The sequence below is a fragment of the Salvelinus fontinalis genome, chromosome 2 (genome assembly GCF_029448725.1).
Source record: "Salvelinus fontinalis isolate EN_2023a chromosome 2, ASM2944872v1, whole genome shotgun sequence".
NCBI classification, from domain to species: Eukaryota; Metazoa; Chordata; class Actinopteri; order Salmoniformes; family Salmonidae; genus Salvelinus; species Salvelinus fontinalis.
In genome coordinates, this window is record NC_074666.1 from 57400122 (window position 1) to 57421838 (window position 21717).

Consider the following 21717-nt stretch of genomic DNA (forward strand, 5'->3'; position numbering starts at 1 on the left):
CCTCTGACACATTGGTGTGGTTGGCTTCTGGGTTAAGCAAGCAGTGCGGCTTGGCAGGGTTGTGTTTCAGAGGATGCATTGCTCTCGACCTTCACCTCTCCCGAGTCAGTACGGGAGTTGCAGCGATGGGACAAGACTGTAACTACCAATTAGGATAATTGTTTACAAAAATAAAAGAAGTGCCCATCTAAGAAGGTCATTGACCACAAATAAAATTAAGTCAAATCATGTTATAGCTTTGATTGGACTGATCATGTCAACATCATACTTTCAAAACCTTAGCTAGCAAGCTAGACAAGCAGTCATCATTATGAATCAAGTTGACAATCTACTGGAAAATCCTTTTCAATCCTTGTCATATGAAGAGAAATTATAGATAAAACATATCGGGGCTCATCGGCCATTGGACATAAACATTACACAACAAGTTGGAAATCGCAAATTCAACAATGAGTGGTTTGGAAGGAATCAGTGGCTAACTGCAAGCGTTGCAAAGCAATCACTAACATGCTATTCAGTGGAGAGGGTGTGTGGTCCAAGTTTGTGTTTAAGGGTCTATTTTCCAAGATTAAATGGTTAACATTCACATGCAACACCATGGGCCAGAAAAGGTTGAATACATTGGCCATGCTGTCGATCCAGCATAACTTCTGCCACATTCAAAACAACTGGAAATTTGGGACTGGGAAATCTCAGATTGGGAACTGGGAACTCGGAGAAAAACGGTCTGTAACGCTCGTCGTTAGGTGGAAGAGAGGAGGACCAAGGCGCAGCGTGGTAAATGTTCATGATGATGAATGTTAATGCTAATCCAACAAACAGAATACTAATAAAATACAAAACAACAAACGAAGTGAACAAACGAACGAAAAAGTACCGTGTGGCGAACAAACACTGACACGGCAACAATCACCCGCAAACAAACAGTGAAACCAACCTACCTTAATATGGCTACCAATCAGAGACAATGACAAACACCTGTCTCTGATTGAGAACCATATTAGGCCAAACGAACAAACCTAAACATAGAAACAAATAACATAGACTGCCCACCCCAACTCACGCCCTGACCATACTAAATAAATACAAAACAAGAGAAATAAGGTCAGGAACGTGACACGGTCATCCAAATCGGAATTCCAAGTCAGGAATTCTGGCCTTTTTCTAGAGCTCTGACCTGAATATCACTGACGTCATGATTCAACCTTGTTTTTCTCCGAGGTCCCAGTTGTCTTGAAAGCACCATAAATCCAGAGAATGCCAGACTTTGATGACAAGTTTGATGACAAAATTTACCCACAAGAAGGACCGCCGCGCCAACTTCCTGTTCATGTGAGAACAGCACAGCAAGGTGAGCCCAAAAATGTATTGTTTACTGCGGCATAAATAATGTAATATGTCAGGGAGATATGTATTCTGTAGCTAAGAAAGTAATACTAAGTGTAGGCTGTGTAGTAAGCTGTTAGTAGCCCATGTGCCTCACCCTAAAAATTTGGTCCTTAGCCTAAAGCCTGTTTTGGAGAAATGTCATCATTGAATATTATAAGAGCTTTCATTGTCTGCTTATGTGCGCCCATTATTTATCCTACGGTTCTGACTTGGTGTACAGGGAGTATTCTGTAAGAACGGCCCATGTTCTGATTTCTGTCACTGTACATTTAAAACGTGCTGAACAAATAGTTAAATTGACTACGTCCGTCTTAGCTCGCTCATTAATGTCTTAATCGAAATGACGGATGGTCTCTTATCTGCTCCTCGTTCCCTTAAGCCATAGTTTGTACATCTCAATTGTCAGTAGAAACCATGTTTCTTTATTAAGCAAGTCAGCCATATCAGCTATGTTTTTTTTTAAAGGCAGTAAATAAAGCTGAATGAACTGTTTCGCTGCCAGACAAGGCTCCGCTGATAGCCAGGTGTAATATTGGTAAGGATTCAATCCATAGTGCTGAAAAAAAAGCTCTGCTGTTGGTACAGCTTAATATAGGCCCTAACAGTTTGTGGGTACCGTTTGTCACCGTTATAGTGCAATTCATGTATTGTTAAGTGTTGTGTTCTGTAGTGGGTTTGCAGGCATGCATCTAAAAAAAATGGGAGTTTGCCCCAACAAGATTTGCATGCTAAAATTCGCCACTGAAATGCACTGCCTGCCCTCTCCTCAGGAGGATGCTGATGGAGACTCATGGTATCAACCATAGTGTTCCCCAGCTGGAATGGTGTGCTAATGACTAGGATGGCTAGGATCTCTCCTGACCATGCTAATGATGAATCTTAGGCAACTGTCATCCAGACTACTCATGCTTAAATTACATCAGCATTGAGGGGCATTCTCCATACCCGTTGCCACAGGTTTATCTCAATATACCCAAACTACTCCATAATTTTCAAAAAATGTGTTACCTTTATTTAACTAGGCAAGTCAGTTAAGAACAAATTATTATTTAGATATAGGTCTGTAGCAGTTTGGGTCTACAGTGTCACCCCCTTTGAAGAGGGGGATGACCACGGCAGCTTTCCAATCTTTGGGAATCTCAGACGATATGAAAGAGAGGTTGAACAGGCTAGTAATAGGGGTTGCAACAATTTCAGCAGATAATTTTAGAAAGAGAGGGTCCAGATTGTCTAGCCCGATTGATTTGTAGGGGTCCAGATTTTGCAGCTCTTTCAGAAGCTATCTGGATTTGGGTGAAGGAGAAATGGTGGGGGCTTTTGCGGGTTTCTGTGGAGGGTGCCGGGCAGTTGACCGGGGTAGGGGTAGCCAAGTGGAAAGCATGGCCAGCCGTAGAGAAATGCTTATTGAAATTCTCAATTATAGTTGATTTATCAGTGGTGACTGTTTCCTAGCCTCAGAGCAGTGGGCAGCTGGGAGGAGGTGCTCGTATTCTCCATGGACTTTACAGTGTCCCAGAACTTTTTTGAGTTAGTACTACAGGATGCAAGTTTCTGTTTGAAAAAGCTAGCCTTAGCTTTCCTAACTGCCTGTGTATATTGGTTCCTAACTTCCCTGAAAAGTTGCATATCACGGGGGCTATTCGATGCTAATGCAGAACGCCACAGGATGTTTTTGTGCTGGTCAAGGGCAGACAGGTCTGGAGTGAACCAAAGACTATATCTATTCCTAGTTAAAACATTTTTGAATGGAGCATGCATATTTAAGATGGTGAGAAAGGCACTTCATCTACTGACGGGATGAGGTCAATGTCATTCCAGGAAATCCAGGCCAGGTCGATTAGAAAGGCCTGCTCGCAGAAGTGTTTTAGGGAGCGTTTGACAGTGATGAGGGGTGCTCGTTTGGTCGCAGACCCATTACGGATGCAGGCAGTGATCGCTGAGATCTTGATTGAAAACAGCAGAGGTGTATTTGGAGAGCGAGTTAGTTAGGATGACATCTATGAGGGTGCCCGTGTTTACGGATTTGGAGTTGTACCTGGTAGGTTCATTGATAATTTGTGTGACATTGAGGGCATCAAGCTTGGATTGTAGGATGGCCAAGGTGTTAAGCATGTCCCAGTTTAGGTCACCTAGTAACACGAGCTCAGAAGAAAGATGGGGGGCAATCAATTCACATATGGTATCGAGGGCACAGCTGGGGGCAGAGGGAGGTCTATAGCAAGCGGCAACAGTGAGAGACTTGTTTCTGGAAAGGTGAATTTTTAGAAGTAGAAGCTCAAATTGTTTGTGTACAGACTTGGATAGTAATACAGAACTCTGCAGACTATCTTTGCAGTAGACCGCCCCCTTTGGGAGTTCTATCTTGGCGGAAAATGTTATAGTTAGCGATGGAGATTTCAGGGTTTTTGGTGGTTTTCCTAAGCAAGGATTCAGACACGGCTAAGACATTGGGTTGGCAGAGTGTGCTAAGGCAGTGAGTAAAACAAACTTAGGGAGTAGGCTTCTAATGTTAACATGCATGAAACCAAGGCTTTTCGGTTACAGAAGTCAACAAATGAGAGCACCTGGGGAGTGGGAGTGGGACTAGGCACTGCAGGACCTGGATTAACCTCTACATCACCAGAGGAACAGAGGAGAAGCAGGATAAGGGTACGGCTAAATGCTATACGAGCTGGCCGTCTAGCACGTTCGGAAGAGAGAGTAAAAGGAGCAGGTTTCTGGGCTCGATAGCATAGATTCAAGGCATAGTGTACAGACAAAGGTAAGGTAGGATGTGAGTACATTGGAGGTAAACCTAGGCCTTGAGTAATGAGAGAGATATAGTCTCTAGAGACGTTTAAACCAGGTGATGTCATTGCATATGTAGGAGGTGGAACAACATGGTTGGTTAAGGCATATTGAGCAGGGCTAGAGGCTCTATAGTAAAATAAGACAGTAATCACTAACCAGGACAGTAATGGATGAGGCATATTGATATTAGAGAGAGGCATGCATAGCCAAGTGAACATTTGAGTGAGTAGTTTGGCTGACTGGGGACACGGCGATTCAGACAGTTAGCAGGCCGATGCTAACAAGCTAACAGTTAGTAGGCCAGGGCTAAACAAGCTAGCAGTTAGCAGACCAGGGCTGGCATGCTAGCAGTTAGCAGACCGGGTTAGCAAGCAAGCAGTTAGCAGGGGTTAGCAGTTAGCAGACCGCGGAAGGCAAGCTAGCAGTTAACAGACCGGGGCAGGCAAGCTAGCAGTTAGCAGACCAGGGCAGGCAAGCTAGCAGTTAGCAGACCGGGGCTAGCAAGTTAGCCTTTGGGGGACGTCGCAATGGGGGTAAGTTTGTTTTTTCCTCTTCGTGTCGTGACGTCGATAGACCAGTAGTGGAATTAGTAGGGTTCCAGGTAGTTCTAGGTAGCTAGCAGGCCTAGAAGGTTAGCAGAAAGGGCCTTCAGCGGGCTTCGCCCCTGAGGGGCCTGTTGGAGTCCTCGGGCAGATTATGTCGGTATTCCAGTCGTAGAGAATCGGCGGGGTTCCGTACCCCATACCGGCAGTAGAAGGGGTCCGGATATTGTAGCCCAGGAGTGGGCTTCGGTGGTAGTACAGGAGCCCTGGTCAGGCTAGCTTCAGGCTAGTTGGTGCTTGCTCCGGGATGGAAATGCTAGCCAGGAGTGGTCACCCGGGATTGCAGTTAGCTAGTTGCGAAGATCCAGATGAAAATGTTCAGAGTTTGCGGTAGGAATCCGGGGATATGGAGAGAAATAGGTCCGTTATACTCTGGTTTGAGTGACATTGTTCGAACTGGTGAGAGCTTTCCGAGCTAAAGGTTAGCTGATGACCGCTAGCAATGGTTTTCTAACTGATAGCTAGTAGGTAGTTAGCTGGCTATCTTCAGTTGAGGGATTCCAGATCCGAAGTAAATAGAAAAACTTTAGAAAAAAGCAGATCCACGCCACATTGGGTGAGGCGGGTTGCAGGAGAGTATTTAGAAGTTGATGTTTAGGAAAATATTTTAAAAAGATATGCGAAGAATAATATGTAAAAATATATATACAAGGGACAGGACAAACACAAAGACGTCTGACTGCTACGCCATCTTGGATTGAATTAGGTGGTCAACATACCACCAATGATGTTTCCAGCACTGCCTTTGATTATTTGCTTTGCATAAAGTTAATTCAAATTTTTCGTAAGGTTTAGAATGTTACCAATTGCAAAGAATGGAGTTTATCAAATATAATCTCAGAAACTCAGAACTAAAATCTTGTGTAACTGCATCAGATGCTCGATTAAATTCTGGGGGGGTTGTGTTAGAAAATAAACTCTCTCTGCAAGTTTCAGGCAAGTCTATGGTTCAAATATCCACTCCCCTTCCAAAATTTGAAAGACGCAAGCACCTGCAAAATTGTGATTTGTCCAAATGATCAACGACAAAAAAAGTTCAATGTTAGTCATCGCATCGCACAGCAGACCTTGGCAGAAAATAGTTGTATTTTGTATTTTATTTTAAAATACCAACTTTTCAAATACTAGAGGTAGTCGAATATTGTTTATATAGAGTTTCAACTAAAAGGCAACTATATTCAAACTATATTCAAATTATATTCAAATTAACCCGCTATAGAAAATGCGCTGTAGGCTACATTCAGAGATTGAGTAAATATTTTTTTTACAGGTAATTTTTTTGCATGATCATTTTTTGCCGAATTTAGATGATTCTGCTTACAATTTTCGACATTCTGGTAAGCAATTTATTAGTCAACTTGTCGAAGCTTCCCTTCTGTCATTAGCCTTTACGTCATAAATGATTGAAGGAATTCTTCAATCTAGTTGACTTCAGTAAAGTTCTCTCTGTTATCTATGCTTCTTTTGCGGAGCAAAGACGTTTAGGGACTGGGGAGAAAATGTAATTAAAAAAAACAAATGGGAAAGATTTTCTGTGCAAAATTTCCAAATGACATCCGTTTGACTGGTAGTAATACCCTTTACTGGTTTGAAGCTAATTATCTTAGCAACGGGGGCTTAGTTTTGGCAAAGGCACTAAGGGCTACTGAATCCTACCTCTTTCACCGTCTTGCTAATTTTCAAAGCCAGGCAAATTTTCAAAGTGTCTGCATCCTTGCAATTCCACATTACAGGCCATTAGGGTCTGGAGGGGGGGTGAAAAACCAAGGTTCACTCCAGTGCATTATTGTTCATCTTATGCAAAATAATCTATTTACATGCTAAGAGTGCCCTACTGTGGGGTCTGACTGGGACCCAGGAAGCTAATAGGGCCTCTAGAAATGCAAGGAACTGCAAAACACTGTGTAGCTGGAATTACACTGCCTCCCTCCCCTTGGATTTAACAATAGCTAATTGCCAATCAACTGAGGTCTCCACTAAAAGCATCACCGACAGATCTGAACCTCAAAAAGCAAACCATTGCCCAAATTTACGAAATGCAACAAGACCTATATATACACCGTAGACCTCTATACCACTGGTGTACCACTGAGGATGGCTCATAGCACAGATCTGGAGGTGGACAGGACAATTCTAATCTTTGTTCTAAATCCTGGATGGTGTTGACAACATCACACTACAAGGCTAGTGGAGCCAGAATGGGAGGAAGGGGAGGAGGTAATGACCCATGGCTGCAGTGTTCTGAGGCCAAGTCCTCTGTCAATGCTCTACTACAACAGGTAATCATATCACTGCAGCATGGCCATAAGTAGGGCAGAAGCAGCCAGAGACGATTTCTCAGAGAAAGAGGCCTTAGTAATACTGAGACACAGGCTGGCCTGCTCAGGCTGGCCTGTAGCCTGTAGTTATTCTGGCGTGCTCAGTCACAAAGCTACATGGAAACATAAATGCACTGCCTGCCCTCTCCTCAGGAGGGCGCTGACGGAGACTCATGGTGTCAACCATAGTGTTCCCCAGCAGAAATGGTGTGCTAATGACTAAGGACAGGCTAGGAGCTCCTGGCCGTGCTAATTATGAAACTTAGGCAACTGTCATCCAGACTACTCACGCTTAAATAACATCAGCCTCGAGGGTCATTCTCCATACCCGTTGCCACAGGTTTACCTCAATATACCCAAACTACTCCCTAATTTAAAAAAAATGTGTTACCTTTATTTATCTAGGCAAGTCAGTTAAGAACAAATTCTTATTTACAATGATGGCCTACCCTGGCCAAACTCTAACCCAGACAACACTGGGCCAATTGTGCACTGTCCTATGGGACTCCCAATCACAGCCAGTTGTGACACAGGATGGAATTAAACCAGGGTCTGTAGTGACACCTCTAGCACTGAGATGCAGTGCCTTAGACCGCTGCGCCACTCAGGAGCCCTGATGTGGTCACCATCTCACCAATGACGTTTCCAGCACTGCCTTTAATTATCTGCTTTGCATACAGTGAATTCACATTTTTGTAAGGTTTAGAAAGATGCCAAGTGTAAAGAATTTAGTTGATCAAATGTAATCTCAGAAACCCAGAACTAAAATCTTGTGTGATTGTGTCAGATGCTCGATTAAATTCTGGGGGAGAAGTGTTAGAAAATATACTCTGAAATTGTGATTTGTCCAAATGACCATCGATTAAAAATCAGGGTGCAGGAACAAAGTTCTTTGTTAGTCGTCACATCCCACATCAGACCTGGGCAGAACATTTTTGTATTTTCTAGCCGAATATAGATTATATAGAGTTAACTAATAGAGTTGGTGTGGACTGAGAAAGAGCGGGAAAGACAAAAGGGATCACTACACACAGTTGATAACTATATTAATTGAAATGCCAATCCTTTGCACATGAACGCTCACTCATTCGGGAATAATTGCAATCAATATATATTTACGCCTATGTGTCGTGATCTTTTCTTTTGGAATCCGGTCCGTCTGCTGGAGAGTTCATCCGAGTCTCTTTCTCTCTCTTTCTGTTTCCCTGAAGATAAAAGTATTTTTGCAGTTAGAATTGATACTTCGGAGTACCATTCAGAAATACTCTCATAGAATAGATGTTTCGGCGGTTGTCGGTATTCACATCCCAGGTTACATAATTTCTAGCTGCAGACTAGTAATTAGTATCTAAGATTTGCTCTTATTCTGTAGTGTCACGACTTCTACCGAAGTCGTTGCCTCTCCTTGTCCGGGCGGTGTTCGGCGGTCGACGTCACCGGCCTTCTAGCGATCATCGATCCATTTTTCATTTTCCATTGGTTTTGTCTTGTCTTCCCACACACATGTTGTCAATCCCATTCATTACCTGTTGTGTGTTTAACCCTCTGTTTCCCCTCATGTGTTTGTCAGAGATTGTTTTATGTCAAGTGTTGATTCTTGGTGTATAGGTGCGCGACGGGTCCTCGTACCCATGTTTGTTTGATGTATGTATATTCTCGTGTTTGGAGCATGTTATGTGGACATTTATTAAAAGTCTCCATTTACACTTCGTTTAACTCTCCTGCGCCTGACTTCCCTGCCACCTATACACACGACGTTGACATGTAGGGGTCGAGTCTCAGAGTTTATCCCTTTCCAGCCGTGTAGCCCATGCTCCACATGGTATTTTTAAGAATTTGCTTAGTCTAAACTATTCGCAATCACAGCTCACGCTGTGGGTTTGCTCAGTCTTGGTACTCAAACCTATGCCACCTCAGCTTACACCGAGGTATGTGTGGTCTAAAGAGGATTTCCTCAGGAGGGGTTTTTATTCGTAACAATAGAAAAGGCAGTTCTATGACGCATGATTATGTCTGTGCTCACGGAGGCGGGCCAATGACATATTCAAACTTTAAAGGGAATACAATTCTCTCACATTAAAGGTATAACATCACATCATTTCACAAATAGTTTCATCTTTACTCATTCATTTCATACAATAATTAGATGCATACCTCATAACGGAGGCACCTGTATAAACAGAGTTATGGTAATGTTGCTGTATTGTCTTTCATGAGGTCACAAACATGAAACAAAACAGACCGGGTCGTAGCTGGCTTCTCCACCGACTGTTTACACATTCTCCAAAACATGGATATTGTTCAGTTCTCAAATTATGTAACATATTAGAAGTTCCTTTGTTCTGCTGTGAAACTCTCTCTTTCTATACTGCATGGCCAGGGGGAAAAAGTCTCTGCCAGGAATTTATGACCTGAGATATCAGAACCTCGGTGTAGGAGAGAGCAAGAGCGAGGGGGGGGCCACGATCTAGACACAGAAAGGGCCATGTCATGACAACGCTAGTAGGGGTTCAATCGGTGACGTCAATCGCTCTGAGACCTTGAAGTAGTTGTTTCCCTTGCTCTGCAAAGGTCGTGGCTTTTGTGGAGCGATAGGTAACGATGCTTTGAGGGTGATTGTTGTCGATGTGTGCAAAGGGTCCCTGGTTCGAGCTCAGGTAGGGGTGAGGAGAGGGACGGAAGCAACACTGTTACATGTACAACATGTCATTGGTTAATTAGTTGGACTTGATTATGTACACCTGGGGCAATGGACATTCAGGAGAATGGAAATTTACTAAATGTTCAGATATAAATGTATTGTGAAGATCAAATATGACTGTCAGATAGATTGGACCTATACTAATAGGTGATTGTGTGGACTCATTCTATTCGACTTCATTCTATTTCTATATTCAAAATGCCTTTCCATGGGGGCGGCAGGTAGCTTAGTGGTTAGAGCTTTCGGCCAGTAACCGAACGATTGCTGGACCGAATCCCAGAGCTGACAAGGTCAAAATGTGTTGTTTTGTCCCTGAACAAGGCAGTTAACCCACTGTTTCCTGGTAGACCGTTATTGTAAATAAGAATTTGTTTTTAACTGACTTGCCTAGTTAAAAAAAGGTTACATAAAAAATATAAAAAAATACAGTCCTGCCACATACAGCCCTGTCATTAGTTGAAGTCAGCCAATCCAATAGTTTCAGAAAAGTAGTTGCTTTCTCACATTTGTATTGAAATAGTAAAAAAAATAGGAGAAAGGACGGAATAAATGTTGTTGATTATTGAGGTGACTTATGCAGCTGGTGCTTTATGTAGAGAGAAGGGTGAAAGATCACGATCTGTGCACTAGAGCTGAGAGTATATTTTGATGGAACTAATTGAATTAACAAACTAGCACCACACAGCCTCCGAGGGCTGCAGTAGTAAAACCAAACTGTGCCCTCGCACACTAAGCCCTCGCACTGACCTACAAATGTCATCTCACTATTTCACCATCCAATCCCCTGCTATTGCGGCATGCTCCTATTACTATGAGCATTGAAATGAATCAGTGGGCAGCCAATCTTATTATGTCCACATATTCTAGGCCTACTGCACCTACACAATGCACACAAAAAAGCCTTTGAGGTGGATATACAGGCGGAGAGAAACCCACTGAAAGACAGGAACAAATAGACAGCCCTGTATGTCCCCTGCACTCCGCTGTTTTTTTAGATCACAGTGGCATGGCCATGATCTGGTATTCTGGGAAACTTGTCTTGGCGCGCCGCACCGCTCGCCATCTCCTCACACTCATGTTGTTTGGCCCCAGACCCCATCCTCCTCCCCCTAAAGGCTCATTCATATTCCAGTAGTCTCTCCCAGACAAAGACAGCACACCAGCAGCCACAAACCCATCAATATTACATCCCAATCTTAGTCTGTGCAGCTCGCACACACAGCTCCTTAAACCAAAGGACAAACGCACCCCTTGACAATGAAAATGATCTATCATCTCTGTTTATGACAACTCGTCTAACAAGTGGTCACACGCGTCACTATGGATTCACACAATGGTAATGGCTGTATCTTTCGCCGGTTTTCTCTCAAGTCTGTCCCAGCTCTATTTCTGTATCAAGATTATATTTTGTTGTCTACATCCCTCAAAATTGTACTCTACCATAACCAAAGAATCAGTACTGTGGATTCTATGTTTATTTAGGCCTGTATTTATGGCTTTCAACATAAGGCTTTATTGTGAAATGTCTATATTATGTTCAGGATTCCATTGGAACATGAAGGGCACATGCACGCACAAAGATAAAGACCCAGAACAAACAATGCGGGGAAATGAGAACAAACGACATTGCCGTGTTTTGGGTAGATTCGTGTTTGGTAATGGTTGAGCCGTGCTTGGTAATGGTTGAGCCGTGTTTGGTAATGGTTGAGCCGTGTTTGGTAATGGTCGAACCGGGGAGCAGAAGTACATGACACCAGATGTTGCATGGAGCCAAACTGCTCTTGATGGGGAGATTGGCTCGGCTCTCCGCGGCTGAGACGGCGTGCATTCTCATCAGCCCAGGGTCATTACGAGCCTCTCCTGCTCTACCTGATATCCCCAACCATATGGCTGTGGCTGACGCAGGCCCACACACACACACATCTGAACCCTGACTGCAGTGTTCAAGCTGTAGACGCGGACAGTTTTATCTCCTCATTTATCTCGGTGACTAATGATACATCACCTGCCAGGGAATAGGTGAATAGAGGGAACAGAGGGTGGAGGGTGAGAACGAGCATGTGTCCCTAAGAGGCCTTTTTCCAAGAAATTGGATCAGATGGCAGCAGAAACTTCACGAAGTCTGTCTCAAGCAGTTGTGTTAAAGTTCTGGTGCATTCTGTCTCGTTCCTGTCTTCCGCTCTCTCTCTCTCTTGCCCTCAATTCTCATATTCATCAGGTGACACCTGTTCTCCATGGTACAGTCTATCCATGGAGGAAAGTGCTCGTGTGATGTTTGAGTGAGAGTGAGGTGAGGACAAGGTGAGCTATGGCTCTGGGTGAGGTAGGCAGACTGTTTAGTATCCTCAGTAGGTTTCTCCAGAGCTGCATATTCAACCCAGAGACTCCTTCCTGCATGACACCTGTCTTTGTTCTTCCTTTGATCTCTACCTGAGCTCATCTCCCAGGGAACACTGAACAACGCTATAGAGAGAGAGAGTAATGCAGTTCCGTGTGAGGCCTTATCAGTTAATCCCACAGCAAGCACATATGAGAACCACAGGCAACCGCTTAGAATGGGTCACCATATCTACAAAGAGAAAACGTCAAATTAAAATGTCATAATAAAACCGGCACCCATCGAATTACTGTACTGTGTAAGGCAATAGCATAACCTAGGTCATACAATGGTGGTGAACCACATCTTTCATGTTAAAGGTTAATAACATAGTGAGATAGAACTTCTCCGTAACATCTGGAAGTGTCTGCCTTCTGCTTCGACTTGAATTAGTGCTACTTACTTACAATAAAATACATCTAAAGGAAGCAGTGTGGATGCCACGCTGTCTGTTTGTCAAGAGAGGGCTGAAAACCACAGGATAGTCGGTTCGATTCTCCGGACCACCATATGTAAAACGTGTGCACGCATGACTAAGTCGCTTTGGATAAAAGCATCTGCTAAACGGCATATACTCTATACAATTGATTATTTCCACAAACAATACTGAACGATTACAGACAAGTGTTAGGACACCGCTATGCAACTGATTGTCTTTGTTTGGGGAATTACTTTTGTTATCCATTTGAATAAAGTAGAACGATATTCAAATGTTTTGTTCATTTTAAGCAAGGTTTAGAAATTAATTCCCATGATTTGTTAGGGAAGAGAGGAGAAAGAGTGATAGACTTTGACCAATGGGGTTTGTCTATGCTATGTTTCAATGAGTTTCCAGATGTAAACTTTGTCGGTGCAGGGAGCCAGCAGCATTCCATTCTATTCCTCCCCGCTGAGTGTCCGGGCCAGGAGCAGCCCAGCCTGTGTATGATGTAGCTTATCTCTCCTCCCAGACACTAATACGCCTGGCCACCATCTGACTGTGTGTTTTCATGAGCCCAACAGAGATGTGTTTGATCAAATTAATCAACGTGAGAGCTACAGCATTGTGCATATAATAACGTTTTGTAGACAAAATACAATGTAGGAGCAGGCCCAACCTGTCACTCATCACGGTTTCATCCTCAAATTAATATTGATGGGCTTTAGTCTGGATCCAATCTAAGCAGCACATCTGTCACCCAGTTTTTAATTGACAAACTGACAGGAATGTTAAAAGCCTTTTTTGCAATTGTTTTCGCATGGGTTTAGTATCCTGTGAAATTGAATTAGAAAGGGCGCAGTTAGCTACTGAATATTCTGAGAGAGAGAAAGTTAAGGGTCATTGCTTGTCCAACCCCGTGAAGGAAGAATGAATAATCCACACTCTGTGGACCAGGAAAGTGAGTTTGGACTGGCGTTTTTTTACTGAAAATAACCAGAAACTCCCCTTAATCTTATCCATAGAAAACATCCTTGTGTAGTGTGAAATCCTACAGCACCACAGATGACCAGGTGAGTCTAGGGTTTGGAGAGCGTGACGCGCAGGTGATTGAAAAGAGAGACGCATAGGCTTGGGCGGTATACTGTATACCAGGGTATTTTGAAATACAGACGGTATGATTTTCAAAACCGTCCCAAAAAACTGTATTGGTTTGGGGTAGGGATGGACATGAGTACTCGAATGGATGTCAAAGCTTGATCTTTAAAATATAAAAACTCAGCAAAAAAATAAATGTCCTCTCACTGTCAACTACGTTTATTTTCAGCAAACTTAACATGTGTAAATATTTGTATGAACATAACAAGATTCAACAACTGAGACATCAACTGAACAAGATCCACAGACATGTGACTAAAATAAATGGAATAATGTGTCCCTGAACAAAGGGGAGGTCAAAATCAAAAGTAACAGTCAGTATCTGGTGTGGCCACCAGCTGCATTAAGTACTGCAATGCAGATCCTCCTCATGGACTGCACCAGATTTGCCAGTTATTGCTGTGCGATGTTACCCCACTCTTCCACCAAGGCACCTGCAAGTTCCCGAACATTTCTGGGGGGAATGGCCCTAGCCCTCACCCTCTGATCCAACAGGTCCCAGACGTGCTCAATGGGATTGAGATCCGGGCTCTTCACTGGCCATGGCAGAACACTGACATTCCTGTCTTGCAGGAAATCACGCACAGAACGAGCAGTATGGCTGGTGGCATTGTCATGCTGGAGGGTCATGTCAGGATTAGCCTGCAGGAAGGGTACCACATGAGGGAGGAGGATGTCTTCCCAGTAACGCACAGCATTGAGATTGCTTGCAATGAAAAAAAACTCATCCATCTGACAGGTGTGGCATATCAAGAAACTGATTAAACAGCATGATCATTACACAGGCGCACCTTGTGCTGGGGACAATAAAAGGCCACTGTAAAATGTGCAGTTTTGTCACACAACACAATGCCACAGATGTCTCATGTTTTGAGGGAGCGTGCACTTGGCATGCTGACTGTAGGGATTTCCACCAAAGCTGTTGCCAGAGAATGTAATGTTCCTTTCTCTATCATAAGCCACCTCTGTCAATGCTGGGAGAGTAAGACAATCAAATGGGGAGCACCGAGAGCAAGCCCGCACCAATTATATCAGTGATAAACTCAGTGCTCCACCCGGCCCCCACTCCCATACCTCAAAGAGCCAGGCATGCAAATGGTAATTAACATACATCTAGATGCCAGTTCACTCGCCCCCAGCACAGCCCCATTTTGCAATATTTTTTTGCTGAGTTGATATTTTTTCAAATACTGTAAAACTATTTGGTGGAATATGCTTTGTGGCTGCCCGAACAGGCAAGTGAAAATGTGTCTGGAAGACAACGTTAATTTGCTTTGACTCTAGTGTTCAATTTGTACATGTGCATTTGTGGAGCACAACAAAAAAGACCCCAAGCCAAGCGTCACACCGTTCCTCACCCTAAATTGCCTTTCCCCGCCTTGTCTCATTCAATCAATTGCGTTCCGACCGCTCCCTCCACACACGCATGCTGAGTGCACACACAAGCTCCCGTTAGGCCTACATAAATAAATTCCTAGAAAACGTATCTAAGTGATGGGATACACAAGCTATATTCCTTGCCAAGTGATGACAGTTATATCACAAACGTAAAATGGACTTGTTGATTGAAGTAGGAAAATATGTGTTCCAACATTGAGCTGCAGTTTTGGAATAATTGCATCCGGTCTACTTTCTGCTTAAGCTGCTTTGCGAACTGCTAGTGCCATTTAGAATTGGTTAGCCTCGGCTACAACCCCCCTAAACGTAGGTTCCACACTGAAAATATGCAAAAACATTAGTTTGATAAAGACAAAGAGGTTATTTTCATCAGAATCATTAAGCATAATATGGCAATAGTAATGAATTACAGCCACAACATCTGTTTGGTGAGTAGGCATAAAAAACGTTTGGAAAGAAATAGCACCCCTTGTGTGCACTGCCGGTAATAGTGTATACCATGGTAAGGTATAGGAATGGTAAGAAGTAGAGCTGGGATGATAAACCAAAAGTGATCGACACTGACCACACCGATCACTTATTGCAAGCATTTTACTGATCGTTCATTACAATAAGTAGCCTATACTAGTTTGCAAATATGGGTGATTGTTAATAGGACAATTGATGGATACAACCATCAAATTAGTACTAGTAGTTTAAAGAATAATTTTAAAAAACGGTGGTGCACATTCATGTTTTAAACTTATTGTTCTATTTATCGTGTTCGCATTAATTCAGGCAATTTATTGTGATATGGATTGTTGTCCATTTTGCCCAGCTCTAGTATGAAGGGATGGAAATCTGGATCCCACACAATACTAGACCCACATCATGACAGAGACCGTGGGAGGTTCCCTTTAGTACAACATTTTCAAGAAGCTGCGGACAGGACTAAAATTAAATCTTGTGAAAAGGGAAGAGAATGTATTGAAATAAATCCCTGGTCAGTGGAGACAGAGACCGACACAGAAACGTAGAGCTTACCTTGGCGGACGTACTCCTCATGTTCGTGATGGACCAGCTCTGCCACACAGCCCCCGTAGCGCAGGCGCGTGTCGTGGTCGTAGGCCTTGAGCGTCTCGCTGGAGCTGTACGACTTCTGGGTGGCCACGCGGCACTCCTCGGGCTCCAGGGACGCCATGGCATGGTGGAAGTCCTTCCTGCAGCGGCCCCGGGTCAGGGAGCAGTGCCGCCGCTCCTTTGTGTCCATCTTCACGGCGACCGGCGTAGATGCTCTGAGGGGATCGGCTTAGGTTGATGCGCTCACCTGTTAGGGGCGACAGCGAGGGAGGGAGAGAGAGAGAGCAGAGCATGCATGAAAACTGACACATCAAAGTAACACTAAGACCACGCTGAACTGGACTGCAAGACAGAGGAAAAAGAACTGGACTGAAAACTATGCTTCAAATCTTGTGTTGGGCCACCACACAGTGTTGTCTTAAGTACCTTTACCTAAACTTTAGTAGCTATCAATGACATGTAGTCCCTTACACTGCCTGTGAGAGTCATGCTCTTTCCGAAGAAATGGAAAGAAATGTACCAAACAAGTATTTAACAGTGAAAATCTATTTTGGAGACATCAAGTCAACACAGAATGCGAGCCCCGTGGGGATTGGTGGAGTCGTCCCATTCCAAATCTCCTGCGGAGGTTAAAGAGATACACTCATCAACACAATCAACACCTGACTGACTACACTGTCAAAACACAGTCAGGACACACTCTCCCACTCACACAGTGAGCAGGCAGTTTCTCCAGGTGGGATGAGGACTAGGGAGCGTCACTGTGTCTCAGGCTCATTATCACTTAGTGAGTTAGTTCTGTTCCGACTCCCCCAGTGAAGAGATAGAGAAGGAGGATCACAGCCAGCAGGCTCTGCTGGAGGGAGGAGGCCTCCGTCCAGACGCTCAGTGACACCAGCCCACTCTGCATCTGTCTGTGTGGCTGAGGCTGTGCTACACCAGCCAGGCCCAGCCAAGGCCTCACAACAACCACCACCACCCCACCACCAGCAACTGAGAAGCAGGAAACTATGGCGGCAAAGAGCAGAAAGTATAATGCATCTCCCTTTGAGTAGTTAGACCTCTGATTAGAACAAAACAAACACTTTTGCTATCCATCTTAACAATGTTCACACAGCAACAGGTTCAGATGAACTGCACAAAAGAATAGTACAACAATGACTACTATTTGAAGCTCACAGGCATAACCTCATAGGCATAAAAAGTGGAAGGATTCTTGTTACACTTGTCCTTGTTACACTTCAACGACCGATAAGCAGCATATGAAAGAACACTTTGCTTCTCTCGTTTAATATTTTGTCGTTTCAAAATGTTTACAGGAAACAAAGGAAAAATCGATTGATAATAGCTTGCATATGAAGCTTTTAAACATTTCCTTTTAATTCCACTGACTGGGCATGTAGCTGAGGGCAGATCAATACTTTTAATAAGGTTTTATTTGAAGTGTTTACATATCAAGAGGAATCTCCACTCTGGGCATTGATTACCAGCAGTACTTACACACACAAAGGCCTCATCATGGTAAGTGGTAAACGCTGACACTCATCTGGACTGACAATATTAACCCACTCAACAATAGACAAGAAGTGAGTCATGATGACACATACAGGACAGTGTCTCTTATGTAGATCTCTCTCATCTACTATGGCCCCGGCTAACCTTGCTTGTGGTCACTGGTTACCCACATGAAAAAATGCTACTGTTTACCATAGAATACTACAGTACTTACTATAGTGGGAGAGTGTGTCCTAAATGTGTAGTAAACTGTAGTTTACTGTGTAATACTGAACTACACACTGTAGTATCATGTGTTTTACATACTATAGAATGTTGTAGAATACAATTGTAAATACCGAAGTAATGTCTGCAAAACCACCACTTTCTTTTTAATTATAGGGGAACAATGAAAGAAAGCAGTGGAACTGGCTTCGAGGTCCAAAGTTGAGTTTGAGGGTACTATAGTATACAGTGCATTCGGAAAGTTTTCAGACCGGTTTACTTTTTCCCCATTGCTTTATTATAACATTTATAAAATAGTTTTTCCCCCCTGGTCAATCTACACACAATACCCCATAATGACAAAGCAAAAATAGGTTTCTAGAAATAAATGTTCTAATTTATTACAAATAAAATAATGAAATACATTTACATATGTATTCAGACCCTTTACTCAGTACTTTGTTGAAGCACCTTTGGCAGCAATTTCAGCCTTGAGTCTTCTTGGGTATGATACTATTAGCTTGGCACAACTGTATTTGGGTAGTTTCTCCCATTCTTCTCTGCAGTTCCTCTCAAGCTCTGTCAGGTTGGATGTGGAGCGACACTGCAACGCTATTTTCAGGTCTTTCCAGAGATGTTAGATCGGGTTCAAGTCAGGGCTCTGGCTGGGCCACTTAAGGACATTCAGAGACTTGTCCTGAAGCCACTCCTGTGTTGTCTTGGCTGTGTGCTTAGGGTCGTTGTCCTGTTGGAAGGTGAAACTTCGCCCCAGTCTGAAGTCCTGAGTGCTCTGGAGCAGGTTTTCATCAAGGATCTCAAATCAAATCAAAGTTTATTCGTCACGTGCACCGAATACAACAGGTGTAGACCTTACAGTGAAATGCTTACTTACAGGCTCTAACCAATTGTGCAAAAAACAGTATTAGGTGAACAATAGGTAAGTAAAGAAATAAAACAACAGTAAAAAGACAGGCTATATACAGTAGTGAGGCTATAAAAGTAGCGAGGCTACATACAGACACCGGTTAGTCAGGCTGATTGAGGAAGTATGTACATGTAGATATGGTTAAAGTGACTATGTATATATGATGAACAGAGAGTAGCAGTAGCGTAAAAGAGGGGTTGGCGGGTGGCGGGTGGCGAGACACAACGCAGATAGACCGGTTAGCCAATGTGCGGGAGCACTGGTTGGTTGGCCCAATTGAGGTAGTATGTACATGAATGTATAGTTAAAGTGACTATGCATATATGATAAACAGAGAGTAGCAGCAGTGTAAAAAGAAGGGGTTGGGGGGGCACACAATGCAAATAGTCCGGGTAGCCATTTGCTTACCTGTTCAGGAGTCTTATGGCTTGGGTGTAAAAACTGTTGAGAAGCCTTGTTGTCCTAGACTTGGCACTCCGATACCGCTTGCCATGCGATAGTAGAGAGAACAGTCTATGACTGGGGTGGCTGGAGTCTTTGACAATTTGTAGGGCCTTTCTCTGACACCGTCTGGTGTAGAGGTCCTGGATGGCAGGCAGCTTAGCCCCAGTGATGTACTGGGCCGTACGCACTACCCTCTGTAGTACCCTCTGTAGTGCATCTCTGTACTTTGCTCCGTTCATCTTTCCCTCAATCCTGACTAGTCTCCCAGTCCCCGCCGCTGAAAAACATCCCCACAGCACGATGCTGCCACCACCATGCTTTACTGTAGGGATGGTGCCAGGTTTCCTCCAGATGTGATGCTTGGCATTCAGGCCAAAGAGTTCAATCTTGGTTTCCTCAGACCAGAGAATCTTGTTTCTCATGCTCAGAGAGTCCTTTAGGTGCCTTTTGGCAAACTCCAAGTGGGCTGTCATGTGCCTTATACTGAGTAATGGCTTCCGTCTGGCCACTCTACCCTAAAGGCCTGATTGGTGGAGTGCTGCAGAGATGGTTGTCCTTCTGGAAGGTTCTCCCATCTCCATAGAGGAACTCTGGAGCTCTGTCAGAGTGACCATCGGGTTCTTGGTCACCTCCCTGACCAAGGCCCTTCTTCCCCAATTGCTCAGTTTGGCAGGGCAGACAGCTGTAGAAGAGTCTTGGTGGTTCCAAATTTCTTCCATTTAAGAATGATGGAGGCCACTGTGTTCTTGGGGACATTCAATGTTGCAGAAATGTTTTGGTACCCCTCTCCAGATCTGTGCCTCGACACAATCCTGTCTCAGAGCTCTACGGACAATTCCTTCGATCTCATGGCTTGGTTTTTGCTCTGACATGCACTGTCAACTGTGGGACCTTATATAGACAGGTGTGTGCCTTTCCAAATCATGTCCAATCTATTGATTTTACAACAGGTGGACTCCAATCAAGTTGTAGAAACAGCTCAAGGATGATCAATGGAAACAGGATGCACCTGAGCTCAATTTCGAGTCTCATAGCAACAAGTCTGAATACATATGTAAATAAGGTATTTTTTTTATTTTTTTTAAATACATTTGCAAACATTTCTAAAAACCTGTTTTCGCTTTGTCATTATGGGGTATTGTGTGTAGATTGATGAGGATTCTTAAAAAAAAAAAACATTTTAGAAAAAGTCTGTAATGTAACAAAATGTGGAAAAAGTCAAGGGTTCTGAATACTTTCCGAATGCACTGTATACTACAGTGAACTGCAGTGTTGTTGCAGACTTCAGTATTTAGACCATAGTATAATATATATATATTTTTTATATGGGTAAGAAGGGATGGGATTGTGTTTGGTAGGATGATAGGATCCATGCTGGACTGTCAATAATCAGATCGAGAGCCAGGACAGACTAGAGGTGGAGCCTCGGGGTAGAGGGATAGACGTGGATGGAGTGATGAAACAGCATTAAGGAGAAGTAGTTAGAGCCAAACAAAAACATCAAAAGGTAGGTGTACGTGCAGTACCGGCACTGTAGCAATTATCAAGATGAAAAGCACTAAATAAAGATTTTCATGAAAGAGCTATGCTTTCAACCTGCTTATCTTACTTGAGCCCTTTTTTTACCACAACTATACAGTAGCAAACTGCATCATCTGATCCTCGAACAGGTGTACTGTCAATTACAAAAACATATCTGCACATCATACCAGCACATAATTATTCATTTCAACAACATAAGGGCTTAAAACAGTTCATTAATATGGATAAGGAGTGCTAATTGACTCATTAATCCTTTTAAAACGTCATGTGTGTGTGACTATCTGTGTGTTTTGTTTGTAAGACCAAGTGACAGAGAGAGAGAGAGAGAGAGAGAGAGAAAAAAAGAAGCAAGAGAACACGTTCACACTTCCATAAAAAGTGGCACGTGAACAACAGACTCATTTCAGATACCGTTCAATAAGGGAACATCACAAATGGGCATGGGCCACAGTCAGTGCCAGAAGAGAAAAAACAATCTTGTGAGCTCACCGTGGCAGGAGCAATCCACATACTCCATTTAAACTAATCCCCAAATCCACATTGAGCAGACCTCTCACTGCCTTAATCTGCCTGAAAACAAAGGGATTTGAAAGGGTGGTGGTGTAACTTGTGACCATAGCTGTGATGCTAGCGGTGAGTCAGACCTGTGGCTCCTGATGGTTTAATTGAAGCTGCTTGGAGGGTGGGAAGAGTTAGGAGCTCGTCCAACAGGTAGAGAACAGGAGGAATGGGGAGGTAGACAAAAGGAGAGCATGTGCCAGGAAGTGCAACTGGGAGGGAAAGGATGTGGAGGTGGGCAGCCTGCCAGACATAGGAAACTGATGGATAGAATAGGAGAAGGGATATGAGGAAGGAGAAAGTGTGCTACATGAGGGGA

General features: G+C 43.5%; 1 protein-coding gene across 2 annotated transcripts in view; it reads right to left on the reverse strand.

Moving 5' to 3' along the window:
- Positions 1–21717, reverse strand: part of LOC129821964 (teneurin-2-like) — a 263621-nt gene that overhangs the window by 182133 nt on the left and 59771 nt on the right. For both annotated transcript variants that reach the window (XM_055879759.1, XM_055879750.1), the window contains exon 2: positions 16175–16457. In XM_055879759.1, the coding sequence (XP_055735734.1) occupies positions 16175–16400 (226 nt within the window). In that variant the 5' untranslated portion in view covers positions 16401–16457. The remainder of the gene's footprint in view (positions 1–16174; positions 16458–21717) is intronic.